The 13429-nt window shown below is 55.2% G+C and overlaps 1 protein-coding gene across 8 annotated transcripts in view; it reads left to right on the forward strand.

Annotated features, from left to right (window-relative positions):
• HR (HR lysine demethylase and nuclear receptor corepressor) overlaps positions 1–13429 on the forward strand; it is a 56373-nt gene continuing 42944 nt past the window's right edge. For 4 of the 8 annotated variants that reach the window (XM_034761905.1, XM_034761910.1, XM_034761911.1 and 1 more), the window contains exon 1: positions 1–93. In XM_034761905.1, the coding sequence (XP_034617796.1) occupies positions 16–93 (78 nt within the window). In that variant the 5' untranslated portion in view covers positions 1–15. Of the gene's footprint in view, positions 94–8670; positions 8956–13429 lie in introns of those variants that run through there. The other 4 variants (XM_034761908.1, XM_034761907.1, XM_034761913.1 and 1 more) reach the window with 2 other exon arrangements.

A 13429-nucleotide genomic window follows, 5' to 3' on the forward strand; every position in this document is an offset into this window, starting at 1 on the left:
TGGGCATCCCTAGCAATGGCTAAGTGTGCCTGGTGCCTCTGCCTGGGGCTTGGCACGGTGGGTGCCGCTGGAAAGGCTGTCAGGGAGGGTTTGGTAAGTACAAGGGTTTGTTGGGCCCTGTACAGAGGTCTGGGTGGGGGGTCAGCTCCTGACCCCACCAGCAAGTCCTGGAGCTGCCCCAGGAACTCTGCCCATCTAATATGAATGCACATGACTAGGGCCATAGAAAACAATCCGTGTGTGAGGGCTCCCGGGGTCACCTACATTGTGGAGCTGAAGCTGGGTATGGCAGGGCCGGTGCAAGGATGTTTCACATCCTCGGCGAAACTTCCACCTTGCGCCCCCCCCCCCCCCCCCCCCCCCTGCCCTGAGGTCCCCCCCTCCCCCGCCGCGGCAGCTCCCCACCCCACCCCCGGGCCGGGGAGCCGTGCGGCAGCTCCCCACTCCCGCCCCGCCCTGAGGCGCCTCCCCTGTGGCAGTTCCGCCCCCCAGCCTGGGGAGCCATGCGGCAGCTCTCCACCCCAGCTCACCTCTGCTCCACCTCCTCCCCGAGCACGCTGTCGCTGCTCCACTTCTCCCACCTCCCAGGCTTGCAGCGCCAATCAGCTGTTTGGTGCCACAAGCCTGGGAGGGAGAGAAGCAGAGTGGGGCGGCATGCTCAGGGGAGGAGGCAGAGCAGAGGTGAGCTGGGGCGGGGAGTTCCCCTGTGTGCCGCCCCACCCCGACTTGCTGCAGGCGGCCTTCCCCGCGCCCCCCTGCCCCAGCTCCCTCCACCTAAATGCCAGCGGCGAGCGGGGCAGCCGAAGATCCAGCCGCTGTGGTTGCCGCTGAAGAAAATGCCGCCACCCAAATCCTAGCGCCCTAAGTGACCGCCTAGGTCACCTAATAGGTTGCACTGGCCCTGGGATATGGTAGGGATTGTGAGACGCTGCTTGTGGGGCTGGACAGGACCCTATGGATTCTGGGTAACACTGAAAGTGGTGCTGCGGTTGGGTGGGTGCTCATGGGTATGAAATACTCGTGACTGGCTTAGTGCTGGGGAGGAGCAGGGCACTGGACAGCCAGGTCCCTGCCCCGAGGAGCCAACGGTCTGATGAGAGGAGCGCTAGGCCGCAAACTGACTGCGACGTCACTCTCTGCTTTGTGCATCACAGCAGCCGCGGGGAGCCCGGCAGGCATCTGCAGGAGGGAGCTGAAGGGGGAGAGGGTAGGAGCCGAACCCGCGGTCCCCCCGGAGGAGGGTGTGTCCATGGAGGTGTGGGCAGGAAGAGGAGGCCTCTTGTGGCTGGTACTTTTCCCCCATCCATGATGGAGGGTTAGTGCTGGGAGAGTGAGGGGGGAGTGGGGCTGTGCAGACCCCCAAAGGGCAGGTTCAGGGGGGTGGAGGCGGGGAGCCAGGATGAGAGGAGTGGGTGGCAGGGAGGTGATTCTGGTTCTCTCCCTGTCAGCCACTCTCCCCCCAAGTCCCCCTGTGCCCTGGCGAGCCCTCTGTGCTGCTTTCTCCCCTAAGCGGTGCCCTGAGGAGCCCTCTCTGGCTCAGCCTCAGCAGCGTCCTCGCTTGCACGAACTGCATGTCCTAACCTTCCAGGCGGAGAGCCCAATCCTTCCTTGCGAAGAGCTTTGGCCAACCTTATTTTTAAACTGTGGCTCCTCGCTGCCTCTCCAGCTGTGATGTCTGCATGAGCTCTGGCCCTGGGGCTGGAGGTGAGGGGGGCTTGCGTGCATGTTAAGCAGCGGAGCCTAGCGGAAAGGGGGTGACCCCGCCGGCTGCATGGAGGGAAGGCACAGCCAGGCCCCTGTTATGTGGGGCAGGGCTTTGGGCGCGCTGCAGGGGGCCACGCAGCAGCCAGTGGGCGTTGGAGCAGATTAGATGGAGGTGGCTGGATTAGCTGTGTAAAACTGTCTTGGAGATGATTACTTAAAGCAGCAGAGGAGGAAGGCTGTGGGGCAGGGAGGAAAGAGGGCAGAGGTGGCCTGTAATCCTTCTCAGTCTGCTTAGGCAGAGCGGTTCCTCCAAGGATCTGGCTCGGAGAGGAAGCTGCTCAAACAGGGCTCTGTGCTTTCCATGGTCCTTTCATCATCCCAGTGCGCTTGCAAGCCTCTGGCTCCTAAAGGGTTAAGGTCGCCCTGGGGGCCACAGTGTATCTCGCTGCTGGGAGACTCCACTCCCTTTGCTTGTGTAGCCCTGCTGCTGGTGAGGGCTTGATCCTGAGAGGTGCTGAGCACCTACAGCTCCCTGTGCCACTGCTGTTAGGACTCAGCCCCCTTCCTGATGGTGGGCCTGATTCTGAGCACATCTTGCGCCCTTCTCTGCAGAAGAAACCAGTGTAACCACAGACTCCCTGGGCTGGGGGAAAGCCACAGCCAGTGGGCTTTAGTGAACAGACCGATGGGATCAAGGGGTGTTTCTGAGGCTGTTTAAACATCATAAGTCTCAGGAAGAAAAGTGACATTGTTATCCCCATTTTACAGGTGGGGAAACTGAGGCAGGGAGAGGTTAGGATCCCAGGGTCACAGAGCAACTTAATGGCAGAGCTGGGAATAGAATCCAGGAGTCCTGACTCCCACTCCCTGCTACTCTAAGTGCTCGAGAACGTCTGGCTCCCATCTTGACAGGAGAAATCTCCTTGCGGAGTCCTGCCTAGGACGCTGACCCCAAGGAGGAGCATGGAGAGAGTTCCTTTCCTAGGAAGGGCTGGCCAAAGTCTGCCCGTCGCTTCTCACATCCCCTACCAGAGAAACTGCTTGTGGGGGGTGTCTCACCAGCAGATGCTGCTGAGGACAGCGACAGTGGGATCCTTCCCCCCCACCTCGTCCAGTGCCAGACACGGATCCCAGCTGTGTCAGCTCATTGGCTTGTGCCAGTTTGCAGTCAGCAAAGCCATAATCTCCCTTTTGGCACGAGACCAGCGGAGCAATTATCGGGCTGACCTGAGCTCGCCCAGCCGTGGAGAAGTTTCTTTCCAGTCACCAAACCTGCTGCCAGGGTCCCATCTGTCTTGGGCTAACTGAGCGGGGTCGACACTCCACATAAATACAGAGGGAATAGCAGAAGGGAGACGTGACCACTCGCCTGCTCAGAAGGGCCAGGTTTCCCCCCCTTTTAAAGTTTCTAGGAGAATTTTGACAGGGGCTGGTTATACCCAAGCATAGTGGGGGCAGGTAATGTGCAAAGTTCCCCTCCGTGTGCTGCCAACACCTCTCTGTCCCAACCCACAGCTCTCTGACCTCTCAGTCGTGACCTGCAGCCGTGCTCTGATCTGCCTGAGCGGACGCTGCCGCTTACCCCAAGCCATGCAGTGGTAGTGCCCAAACAGCCATTTTGGATTAGACTGAAAACCACCAAACTTATTTCACTCATTTGTCACAGATTCCAAGGCCAGACATCAGCTCGCCTGCTCTGCTGCATAGCTCCAGCCGTTAGATCTGAACTCAGGGACTCTGCTGCATCCACTCTCCCTTTGCCCTCTCACCAAGAGCCAGCCTCTCCATTCCCTTTGTAAGAACCCCCTGCCCAGGCGAGGCCAGGAACAGCTGAGCACTTGATGTTCCCTCTGCAGAGGTTACAGGAGGCCACTAATCTTTGAGCCCAGGGCTGCTCACGTCTTTCTAATCAGCTTCCCCAGGGCTCGGTCCCCGAGTGAATGTACTAGAGCAGGGGTTTTCAAGCTCTTTTCAAAAAATTTCAAATGGAGCTGCAGACCCCTTTGGAAATCTTAGACATTGTCTGCAGGGGTTTGTGGACCACAGGTTGAAAACCACTGTATTACAGACAGAAGTGAGGGCCAGGTTGCTGACCTGGGTCGTCAGCTTCCTGCTAATCCCTGTCTGTCACCGGCCAGGCTTCCCTGCCAGCATCTGCATGCAACATGGGCAGCCATTCTCCATGGACTATCCCGTGGCAAAGCCAGAAATAGAACCCAGGAGTCCTAGCTAGCGGGGACGTGCGGACCCCCTGCATTGGCCTGGGTTCCACGCACACGCAGTGCCTGGCCTTCAGCACCAAAAGGTTTTAGGCCAGATTTCTCAATCGTTCCCTCATCCCCTGTGACCTTTCCAGAAGAGGTATTTGGCCGGGTTTCCCTTGTCCTGTTAACGCTTCATGGACGGAAATACAGGGACAATGTCTGTGCAGTGCTCTGGGATGCAGGGAGTGTATTCCAGAGGCAGGAGACTCCAGCCAGGACTCTTCTGTGCCCTGTGACCATGCCAGATGAAAAGTGATCGCTAATAAAGCCTGTACCAGTGTCAGACAGGGAGGGGTCTCCCTCAGGCTGGGTGGGGGGCAGATAATGGGGTCTGTGCCAGTGTCAGACAGGGAGGAGCCCACTTGGGCTGGGGTGGTAGTTGAATCTGTGCTGGGGTCTCCCCTAGTCCCTTTGTTAAGATGCGCAGGGTCTCGGGGGCAGGGGTACCTGTACCGATGAACCGCCGAGCAGGAATGTTGTTAGTGGCCTCTGGTGATTCTGTTTCAATTGCAAGGGCTGTCTGGGCTCTCTGAATTCTCTACCAAGCAGGGCAGGAGGGTCGTGACTCTTAGTGGTTGGGCTTTTTAAACAAGATAAAATCTAACTGACCTTTTTTTGAGGGGGTTCTTGCATCCCCTCCTGCCTCCCCGTTTGCCTGCCATGACTCTGAGAGGGAATAGCTCTGTTTTTCAGAAGAGCTTGTGACTCTGGATTTATGCTGGGCACGGGGCTCTGTTGAAAATCTGGCCCCAATGGTGGGTGCGGAGCACTTGGCAGCCTGGCCCTAACAGCCCTGGGATGAAAAAAAAAAGTCCAGCTGCCTAAGTGCCCTGGTTATTAGGGTATTCCAGGAGCAGCCGGCGGCCTCAAACAATAATGGGGCCCCACTACACTAGATGCTGGAGTGACACTTGGCGTGAGAGACAGTCCCTGCCTCAAAGAGCTCACGGTCTGAATAGACAAAGCCAAAGGGTGAGGGAAAGGAGGGGTTATTCTCCCCATGTTACACGTGGAAAACTGAGGCACAGACAGATGATGTGACTTGCCCAAGGTCACCCAGGAAATCTGTGGCAGAGTCAAGAATAGAACCCAGATCTCCTGATTCCTAGTCTAGTGCATGAAGATCATGCATCTTTCCTTGCTGGTTGGATGGACGTCCCTTTATCCACCACCAGTGCTTTGGAAACCCTCTCCAAGCATGTTTTCCCCCCAACAATGGGTCTTGGGGACCATGTAAAGTAGCCCTTGGGCTGCCTAAGCCTCATTCCTGCTCCTGCTCCTCACTCAGCTTGGTCAGATACGTCCCACAACCCTCCACGTGGTGCTTCCTAAGAGGATGGAGACAGGGCAGCCTCTGGTATACCAGGAGGACGTGGCTAAGCATGAGCTGGTGTCCGGAGTCCCCTGTGTGGGATCCCTCCCACACATAGACATCCTGGATAACCTCAGCCAGCCTCCTTGGGTTGGCTGTGGGGGAGGAGTCGGTGGCCCACAGGCTGATGACTGCTGCATCATGCTGACCAAGTCGGCCAGATTCTTCTGAGCGGGAGGAATGCACGGTTCCCTGGGGAGCAGGAACACGGTGCTCGCCTGGGGGCAGCCCCGCATTGCCCCGGCTGGTTACTGACTGTCCTTAGCTGTTATGCCAGTTAAGTGTGTGTGCAGGTGGCGGGGGAGCGCAGCTGGGAATGAGGAGAAGAGCCAGAGGAACGGAACGCTCTGTAGTCTTGGCCCTGCCAAAGTTAAAAGGGTCTAGCTGGGTGTCAATTCGGTGGATGAGGTTCTGTGGCCTGCCAGGTGCAGGAGGTCAGCAATGGTCCCATCTGACCTTATGGTCTATGATGGCTGAGTAGGGAGGGGACGTGCTGTGTAGGTCCCTCACCTGCCCTGCTAGGCACTGGGAGGGCTACTCAAAAGATGGAAGAAGGAGTGGTTGTGCCAGGAACAGGGCCTTTACTAAAAGCCACTAGCTAGCACCCGAGTTCTCACCTGGTAGAGAATGGCCAGCCTGGGTCCTGCCTTCCCCACATCTCAGCAAGGTTACTCATTATAAAGACCATGGCATCTCCCAACAGGTGGGACCAGGCCATGCTAACGCTTGCCTCCCTGGATACAGGGGCCTTACCAACCACCAGCAAAGACCCTGCTTCCCAAGGGGGTCTCTGAACAGGTGATTGATTCTCTTAACAAACTGGGCCAAACTAGCCTTAAATGGAGCCGGCCATTGCTCGGATTGGACTGCATGTGAACTTGCTTTTCTGGGGATGAACATTCACCTCCAGCTTGCCGGGCAGCCACATTCCAGGTCAGACAATCTCAATGCACCCAGGCTGGCACCTGTCCCTCTTGATGCTAGAGGTCAATAACTGGGGGAGGGAGATAAGATGGGTTGTTTATTCATTAACAGGCTGTAAAGATAAAATCTCTGCTGGACTCTTAGTCCTTGGGGAAGTCCTGGCCGTAGGCCCAAAGGAAGTTACCAAGCAGGACTGTCTGGTGCCTTCCCCAGCCAGCATGCCACACAGCATTTGGCATACACCTCCCTTAACACTGTTGCTGCTGGTCCCTCTGGGCTGCTGTCAGTCGAGCTACTGGAGCTTACTCCAGACAGCAGGTGACCATTCATACCCGTATGTTTGTGCTTTTAACCATGTACAGAGGGAGAGGTGGGCTCTGCCCATGACAGCTCCCTGTCTACTGTTCTGCCAGCCTGCCCCTGGCACAGCAGAGGTGCTCTGCCAAGGTATACCTGGTGTTGTCTAAATGCAGATACTGGGAATGGCTGGCAACATTCAAGGAGTTAACCTGACAGCCCTGCTACTTGCATTTCCAGCCTGTGGATAGGAATGGAGGGAACAGGCCTTGAAACCCTGAGGGAGAGATGGGTCAGTATATAGCAAGGCTGCTGCACTGGGCTCCCCAGCTCCCTGTAGGGGTCCAGACCGTCCCTTCCCTGCTAACCACTTAGTGGGCTCAGCAAAAGGTGAAGCGAGCTCCTTTCCTGTCCAAGCTGTCAGCTTGGGTCAGCCCAGGTGGTACCCCACTTGCCCTGGCTGTCTGATACCTGCACCCTCTGTCTGCATTAACCCTTCCGATGCTGCACACAAGCCCCTTTCCTCACCCCTGGCAGCTGCCTCCCCTCCAGAGAAACCCATCAGTGAGCCAGGCAATATACCTGAAATGGGGGCCCAACCCAGAATCATTTAGCAGGGGTGGGGTGATGGGGGCTATTAGGCCTGACCCAGCCCCGGTTTGGATAGAACTGAACCCACACCTGACCTGGCCTGTGCGCTTGCCAAGTGGGGTGGAAGTGTGAGGACAGGGTGCAGATGGGAGAGAATGACTTGAGGGAGGTCTAACAGTGTGGCCTGCCTCTTTAAGGGCCGGGGGCCTGGGGCCAACTAGCCCTGGTTAAGTATCAGACTCAGCTGGAAATGGGTCAAGTGATTGCAAACCAGCAGCCAGATGTGCCCAGGGGAGGGTGATGGCTTTTGAAGTAGGAGAGTTAAAGGGGTGGGTGGGTTTTTTTTTTTTTTTGCCAGCATTGAGGCAAGGGAAGATTTTTGGAGGGATGTAGGCCCATGTGGGCAGAGGAACTGCTTTGCGTGGTTGTTTTGCCTGAGTTTAGTGTCTGAGTTAATAGGAGGCATGAGGTAGCAAGTGTACTGGGGTTACCTCTTCCTCTCCCCACATAGGAGTGAAACCTCAGCCAAAGGGGCAGTTTCAGTCCAGTGATCAGTTTCCTTCCTGCCTTGGGTGCTAGGAATTTTCTGCCCCTGAATGGCTGTGCTCTGTCAGTTGGGTCTCTGGGTTAGGGACAGGACTGATATCCAGTGCTAGGAGCAGGGAAGTGGGAGATGGATGGAGGCTGGGGAGCTCTTGTTCCCCAGAGAACTGCAAACAGCTGTATACTTAGCAATCCCCAACATCCCATCTTCCTTCTTTTCCCCACTCCTCTTTCTGATCCCTGACTGTTCCCCTTCCCCCCACTGATAGAACCCTCTTCCACTCTGCCTCCTAGGACCCTATATAAGTGACCCCCCTCCCCAATCCCTCTCCTCCGTCTCTCTTTCTGGATGCCCAGAGCAGGAGTTGAGCGAGAGCTGCTGAGAACTCACTCATGTTGGGAAGGGGAATTATGGAGGCTGGTTTTCTGCTGACTGCCCAGCTCTCCCCGGTCCTGCTGGGGCTGGCAGCTCCGGCACCTTGCCCATCCCTCTCACCACGCAGCCTAGGAGCGCACCGGTCCTTAGCAGCTGCCCCAGATCTCTGCACCCTGCTGGGGACATTTGCAGGAAGGTCTAGTCTTCTGTGATGCCCAAAAGGGCAGAGCAGGGGGAGGGATGCAAGCCAAATGCCTTTCTGTGATTCCTCTCACGAGCCCAGATGGATGGGGCACTGCTTAGTCTGAGCCCATATACTGAGGGAGCCCCTGCCCCCCTGTGACTGGCCCTGATCTAGCCTGAGGGAGCCCCACCACCACCACCACTGAGACTGGCACAGACTCCACAAGCCCTAGCCGGAGGGAGCCCTGTCCCCATCTGACACTGGCACTGAAGCCTGGCTTGGATTCCCTCACTGTGTGTGTGTCCAACCATGCCTCGCTGTCTCTCCCTTTCCCTCCCTCACCTCCGTCAGCCTCTCCCTCCTCCTTTCTCCACAGGCCCCCCTTCCCCCTGCCTGAGTCAGCTGCTGCCATTCAGAGGCCATGTGAGCCTGCACACACATGGCTCGCACCGCTGCACAGGGCTGTATTTTTAGCAGACGGTATCAAAAGCATAATTATGTCTGTTGTTTAAATGCAGCCTCTTTGTTGGCAGCTCGCAGAGCCTTCAGCTGGCTCCCAGGCTATGCTACCAACAAGGAGGGCAAGGAGACAATGAGAAACCCAATCCCTGGCTACTCTGAGACTGCCCGAGGCCAGTAGGGTCCAGGTGGCAGGGGATAGAAGTCCCCTCTCCAGGATCTGGGAATACCTTCCATTCAGGTAGGTGCGACAACTTAGCTCCTTTCACTGCTCCCTCTGCTCTGGCTGGACCAACTGCGGGTACAGGGGGGTGAGGAAGAAGGGTGAGAGAGCCACAATTCCCACTCCCCAAAAAACTTACTTCTGGCTCTCTAACAAGCCCAAGCTCCCAGGCCAGGTGCGTGCCAGCTGCTGGTTTCTCAGAAGGACGTGGCCCAGAGCCTGCCAGTTGCTTACCTACGGTGTGGGAGATGATTAGGCTGAGGGGGCAGAGAGGAGACTGGCTGGGGTTTGTCAGAGGTGGGGTGTGTGAGGTCAGATAGTTTTTTGGGGGGGGATTTTAGAGCTGGGAAAAGGATGTGGTTTGAACGGTGTTGTGACAGGTGGCAAGGGGATGTTGGAGGATGTGGGGGTTGTTAAAGGAGTCTATTCTACATTTTTAAGGGGAACCTACGTTCCTTTTCTATTTCCTAGCCCCTTTTCTCCCCTCTCTGGGGACCCACATCCCCAACCACCACCTTTTTTTAACCAAAAACATGCCCTCAGGAAGGTGCCAGCCAGGGCAGCATCAGGACTGTACCAATAAGTACTAAAAGCAACAGCCTTCAGGGGTTGTAACGGGGTTCCCCTTTGGTTCATGAGCTGCAGAGGTATAGGAGATGGATGGGGGTAGCCAGCTTTCTGTGTTCTGAAGGGTACATGGATCCTGCTGGGTCCCAGACAGACTGGGATTGGAGCAAACTGAAGGGTTTAGTTTAAAAATAAATAAATAAATAAATAAATAAAAAGCCTGTCTATAAAAAGCTCACCTGGTCTAGAAGTGGGGAGGGATCTGTCTCTGCTGGCAGCATTAATTCATAACAATATTAAATCCTTTAAATTTCAACAGCACTCACTCCACTGCATATGTCTAAGCACTTTGCAAACATTAAGCCTCCAAACTCCCTGTGCAGTAGGTCCTCATGTGACAAAAAGGAGAAACTGAGCCACTGACAGGGGAAGTAACTTGCCCTAGTGCCTGAGTGGTAGAGCTGAAAATAGAACCCAGCCCATGTGATCTAACCACTAGACACCACTCCAGTAGCAGGGCTGGGAACAGAACAGTCCCCCTGCTCTAACCACTGAAGCTGTGGTTCTCAACCTTTGCCTCCAGGTCCTCACTTCCGTTTAGCAATATGGCAGGGGTAATCATGGTGGTCACAACCCCTTGATACCTATTTACCCTCCCTCCCCCTTCAGAGTCATGACCCTCCTGGCTGAGGATCCGTGCACTAGAACACGCTTCTCCTAGAGCCAGGAATGGAACCCAGGAGTCTCGACTCCCAGTCCCCTGCTCTAACCACTGCTTACCAGCACACCTGGGTGCAGGCTGCTCATTTGCCCTTCTTCCTAATGCTCTCTAGGTGATGACGTCTAGACTGGGTGTCACAGGGACAAGTGAGGAGGGGTGACTGGCTGAGGGCAGATGGGACCCATGGTTCCCCGGCAGCACCCATCTCCCTCGACATGCTCCTATGGCAGAGAGGCTCAGAGTGAGTGCAGGAAGGCTCAGCTGCCGCTGTGAAAGCCCTGGCTGTTCCCCTTTGGACGGGAGTTTCGGCACTGTTTGTCATTCTGAGCCGGGCTAGACATGGGGTCTGGGGGGTGTGTTTCTGTTTCTGACAGGGTTTTTCTATCGCCTCCAGGGGGCCTCCAGGTCTGGTCTGATCAGGCTGCTCCAGCCTTTGGGGGGAGGGAGGTGGAGACTCTGGAAGAAATCCAGAACTTGTGTTAATTGGCTGCTAGAGGAAAAATAGCCCCATGGAACACTAGAGATAAACCCCAAACAACAGCTAGCCCTGAGCACCCCCATGCTCCGAATCCAAGGGTGGAGCTGATCTGTGTCCCACTGCTCTGGGAAATGTAAATGCAGAGGGAGTTGGGCACCATGGAGTTCTGCTTGGCTTAGTGGTGTTTAACGCTCTCTCCACCTGGACAACTAGGTACAGCAGAGACTAGGGCACCTGGACATGAATGGGCTCCATGGGCAGTAGGAGGGGTTCCATGCAGTTAGCACAGGGTTATAATGAATCCCTAGGGAGAAATGATTTCTGAACCATTTGCCTGTGTCTGTCTAATCACCCCACACACTCTCTTTCGCTATAGGTGCTCCTCTGTCTATTTTAGTTTTTTCTGTGGCGCTCCTTACTGTACTCCCTAGGCCTTGGCTACACTTACCCGGTAGTTCGACGGCTGGAAATCGAACTTCTGGGTTCGACTTATCGCGTCTAGTCTGGACGTGATAAGTCGAACCCGGAAGTGCTCGCCGTCGACTGCGGTACTCCAGCTCGCCGAGAGGAGTACCGCGGAGTCGACGGGGGAGCCTGCCTGCCGCGTGTGGACCAAGGTAAGTTCGAACTAATTCGAACTAAGGTACTTCGAACTTCAGCTACGTTATTCACGTAGCTGAAGTTGCGTACCTTAGTTCGAATTAGGGGGGTAGTGTAGACCAAGCCTTAGCGTAGTATCTAAGTCTAACTGCTGAGATTCCTGGGTCGCTCTTGCAAACATGGATCTGAGACAGTTCATTTGCTTATTGTCTGTGTGCCCAACTCAAACCTGTACACAGCAAAACCAAGCTGATTAAACAATTGCATGAAATAGATCAAAGAAACCAGACACCTGCAGAAAATCATTGCAGAAATCAGCCAGACAGGCCAGATCAGGGGTCCTGGGGTCCCTCTCTTGGTTTCTATTAACCCTTTGCGGTGGGATGCTGGGATCTGTGGGTGGATCCGCAGGCCTCCATGGTGGGGTATTTCAACCCATGAGTGTCTGACCCCAGCTCCTTCTGCTTTCTCGCCTTTTGAGTTTTTGTTTGAGATTCCGCCCCTCCAGAGGGACAGCGCTGAGTTCTTATCTGTCCCTTTAGCTCCCTAGCTCAGCCCAGCAAGGCTTGGAACCCAGCCCATTCCCCACGGGATGCCTCCTGTGCTCTGAATTTCTCTCTCTAATACTGGAAGCTGGCCTCATGCGCTCTACAAGGCATCACAGTGCAGAGACCAGTGGCATGTTGACATGAGACTGTGACGTTGCCATTTGCCTGCATTGGAACCTGGATATACAACAGCTGATAATTGGTTTCAGCTGATGCCAGAGGGTGGGGAGGGGGGAGTGACAACCTTAGAGTCTGAACACACGCAACAGGCAGGCAATTAGTACGAGCTCAGAGCTCGCCTGTGCTAGAAGCTGTTCTGATCTACTTCCCAGCCACCCCTTCACTACAAACAGGTGCTAATTGGTCCCCTTGTTGACTGTCTGAGCTAAGAGGCCAAGGAACGAATAAGCCATGGTGCGGGTTCTCACCCCTGCACCCCAATGGGAGTCCCTTAGGGCAGGGTGCAGCACATGGGAGAAGCTTGCCTTGCTGCTGCCACTCCAATAAATACAGGATGTTGCTCCCCAGGGGTGTCCCATCCCCCTGGGACATGAATTTAGACCCAGCAACTCATTACACAGAGGGGCTGCCAAAATCACATTTTGCCCTGGGCTGGATTTGAACCTGTAACCTGGTGCTCAGAGCAGGACGGGAACTGACTTTTTCCATTTTTCTTTTTCATTCTGAAATGGAACGAAAATTTAAAAAAAAATGTCCTGCAAAACCAAAATCCGCCCGCCCCCTCCCTCCCCATTTGTTTTGGGTGAATCAAAATGTCATTCCAATGTTGACTTTTTAAAAAAATTGCTGTTATATTTGGATAATGAACTTCCATCAAAAATAGAAGCAAAACACCATTCTGAAATGACCCCGGACGACTTCCATGGGAACGCGCGGTTGCATTTTCCTCTGTACGAAATGTTGTTGAAATCGATGCCCTTCTCTGTGAAATGTTTCACTTTCCACAAATCCACATTTCCTGGTGGGAAAACGTCCCCACGGGAAATTCCTGACCAGCCCTACTCGCTGTGATCAACCCCATTAGAGATGAAAGGGTGCTGCCTGCTGCCTGGTTTTGGGAACCTCTTCTGCATTCAAACCTAGTGAGACCTGCCCTGTTGTTGGGTGACTGGCCTCAGTGCCTTTCAGAGCCCAGATTGCTTCTGGGCCGTAGGATAGGATCAGGATTTGTGGGGCGAATCCCCAAAGTAGAGAGCTTCACTCCCGCAGCAGGGAGACGAAGCCAGAGGAAACAGCAGCTGTTCTCTGCCCTCTAGCAATTGGGCCCATGCAGCCTTGGATGCTGGCAGTTGTTTTTTTCATGGAGAAAGGCAGGAACTGGCTGGGATGCTGAATTTTCCCACATTTATGCCCTGGGGATTTGTAATTGCAACCTAGACGGTGACTGGAGTGGGGCAGGAAAGGACCTTGGCTTGAGGACAGTGCCTCTAGGAAGCCTTGGTCTACATTAGAGAGATGTGCCATGCTAAGTACCATGGTGCCTGTCTGCACACCACACCCTGCATCCACACACACATGTGCGCCCCATGGTGCATGGTTAGTCACCCCACCATAAGG

This window comes from Trachemys scripta, chromosome 2 (assembly GCF_013100865.1).
Source record: "Trachemys scripta elegans isolate TJP31775 chromosome 2, CAS_Tse_1.0, whole genome shotgun sequence".
Lineage (NCBI taxonomy): Eukaryota > Metazoa > Chordata > Testudines > Emydidae > Trachemys > Trachemys scripta.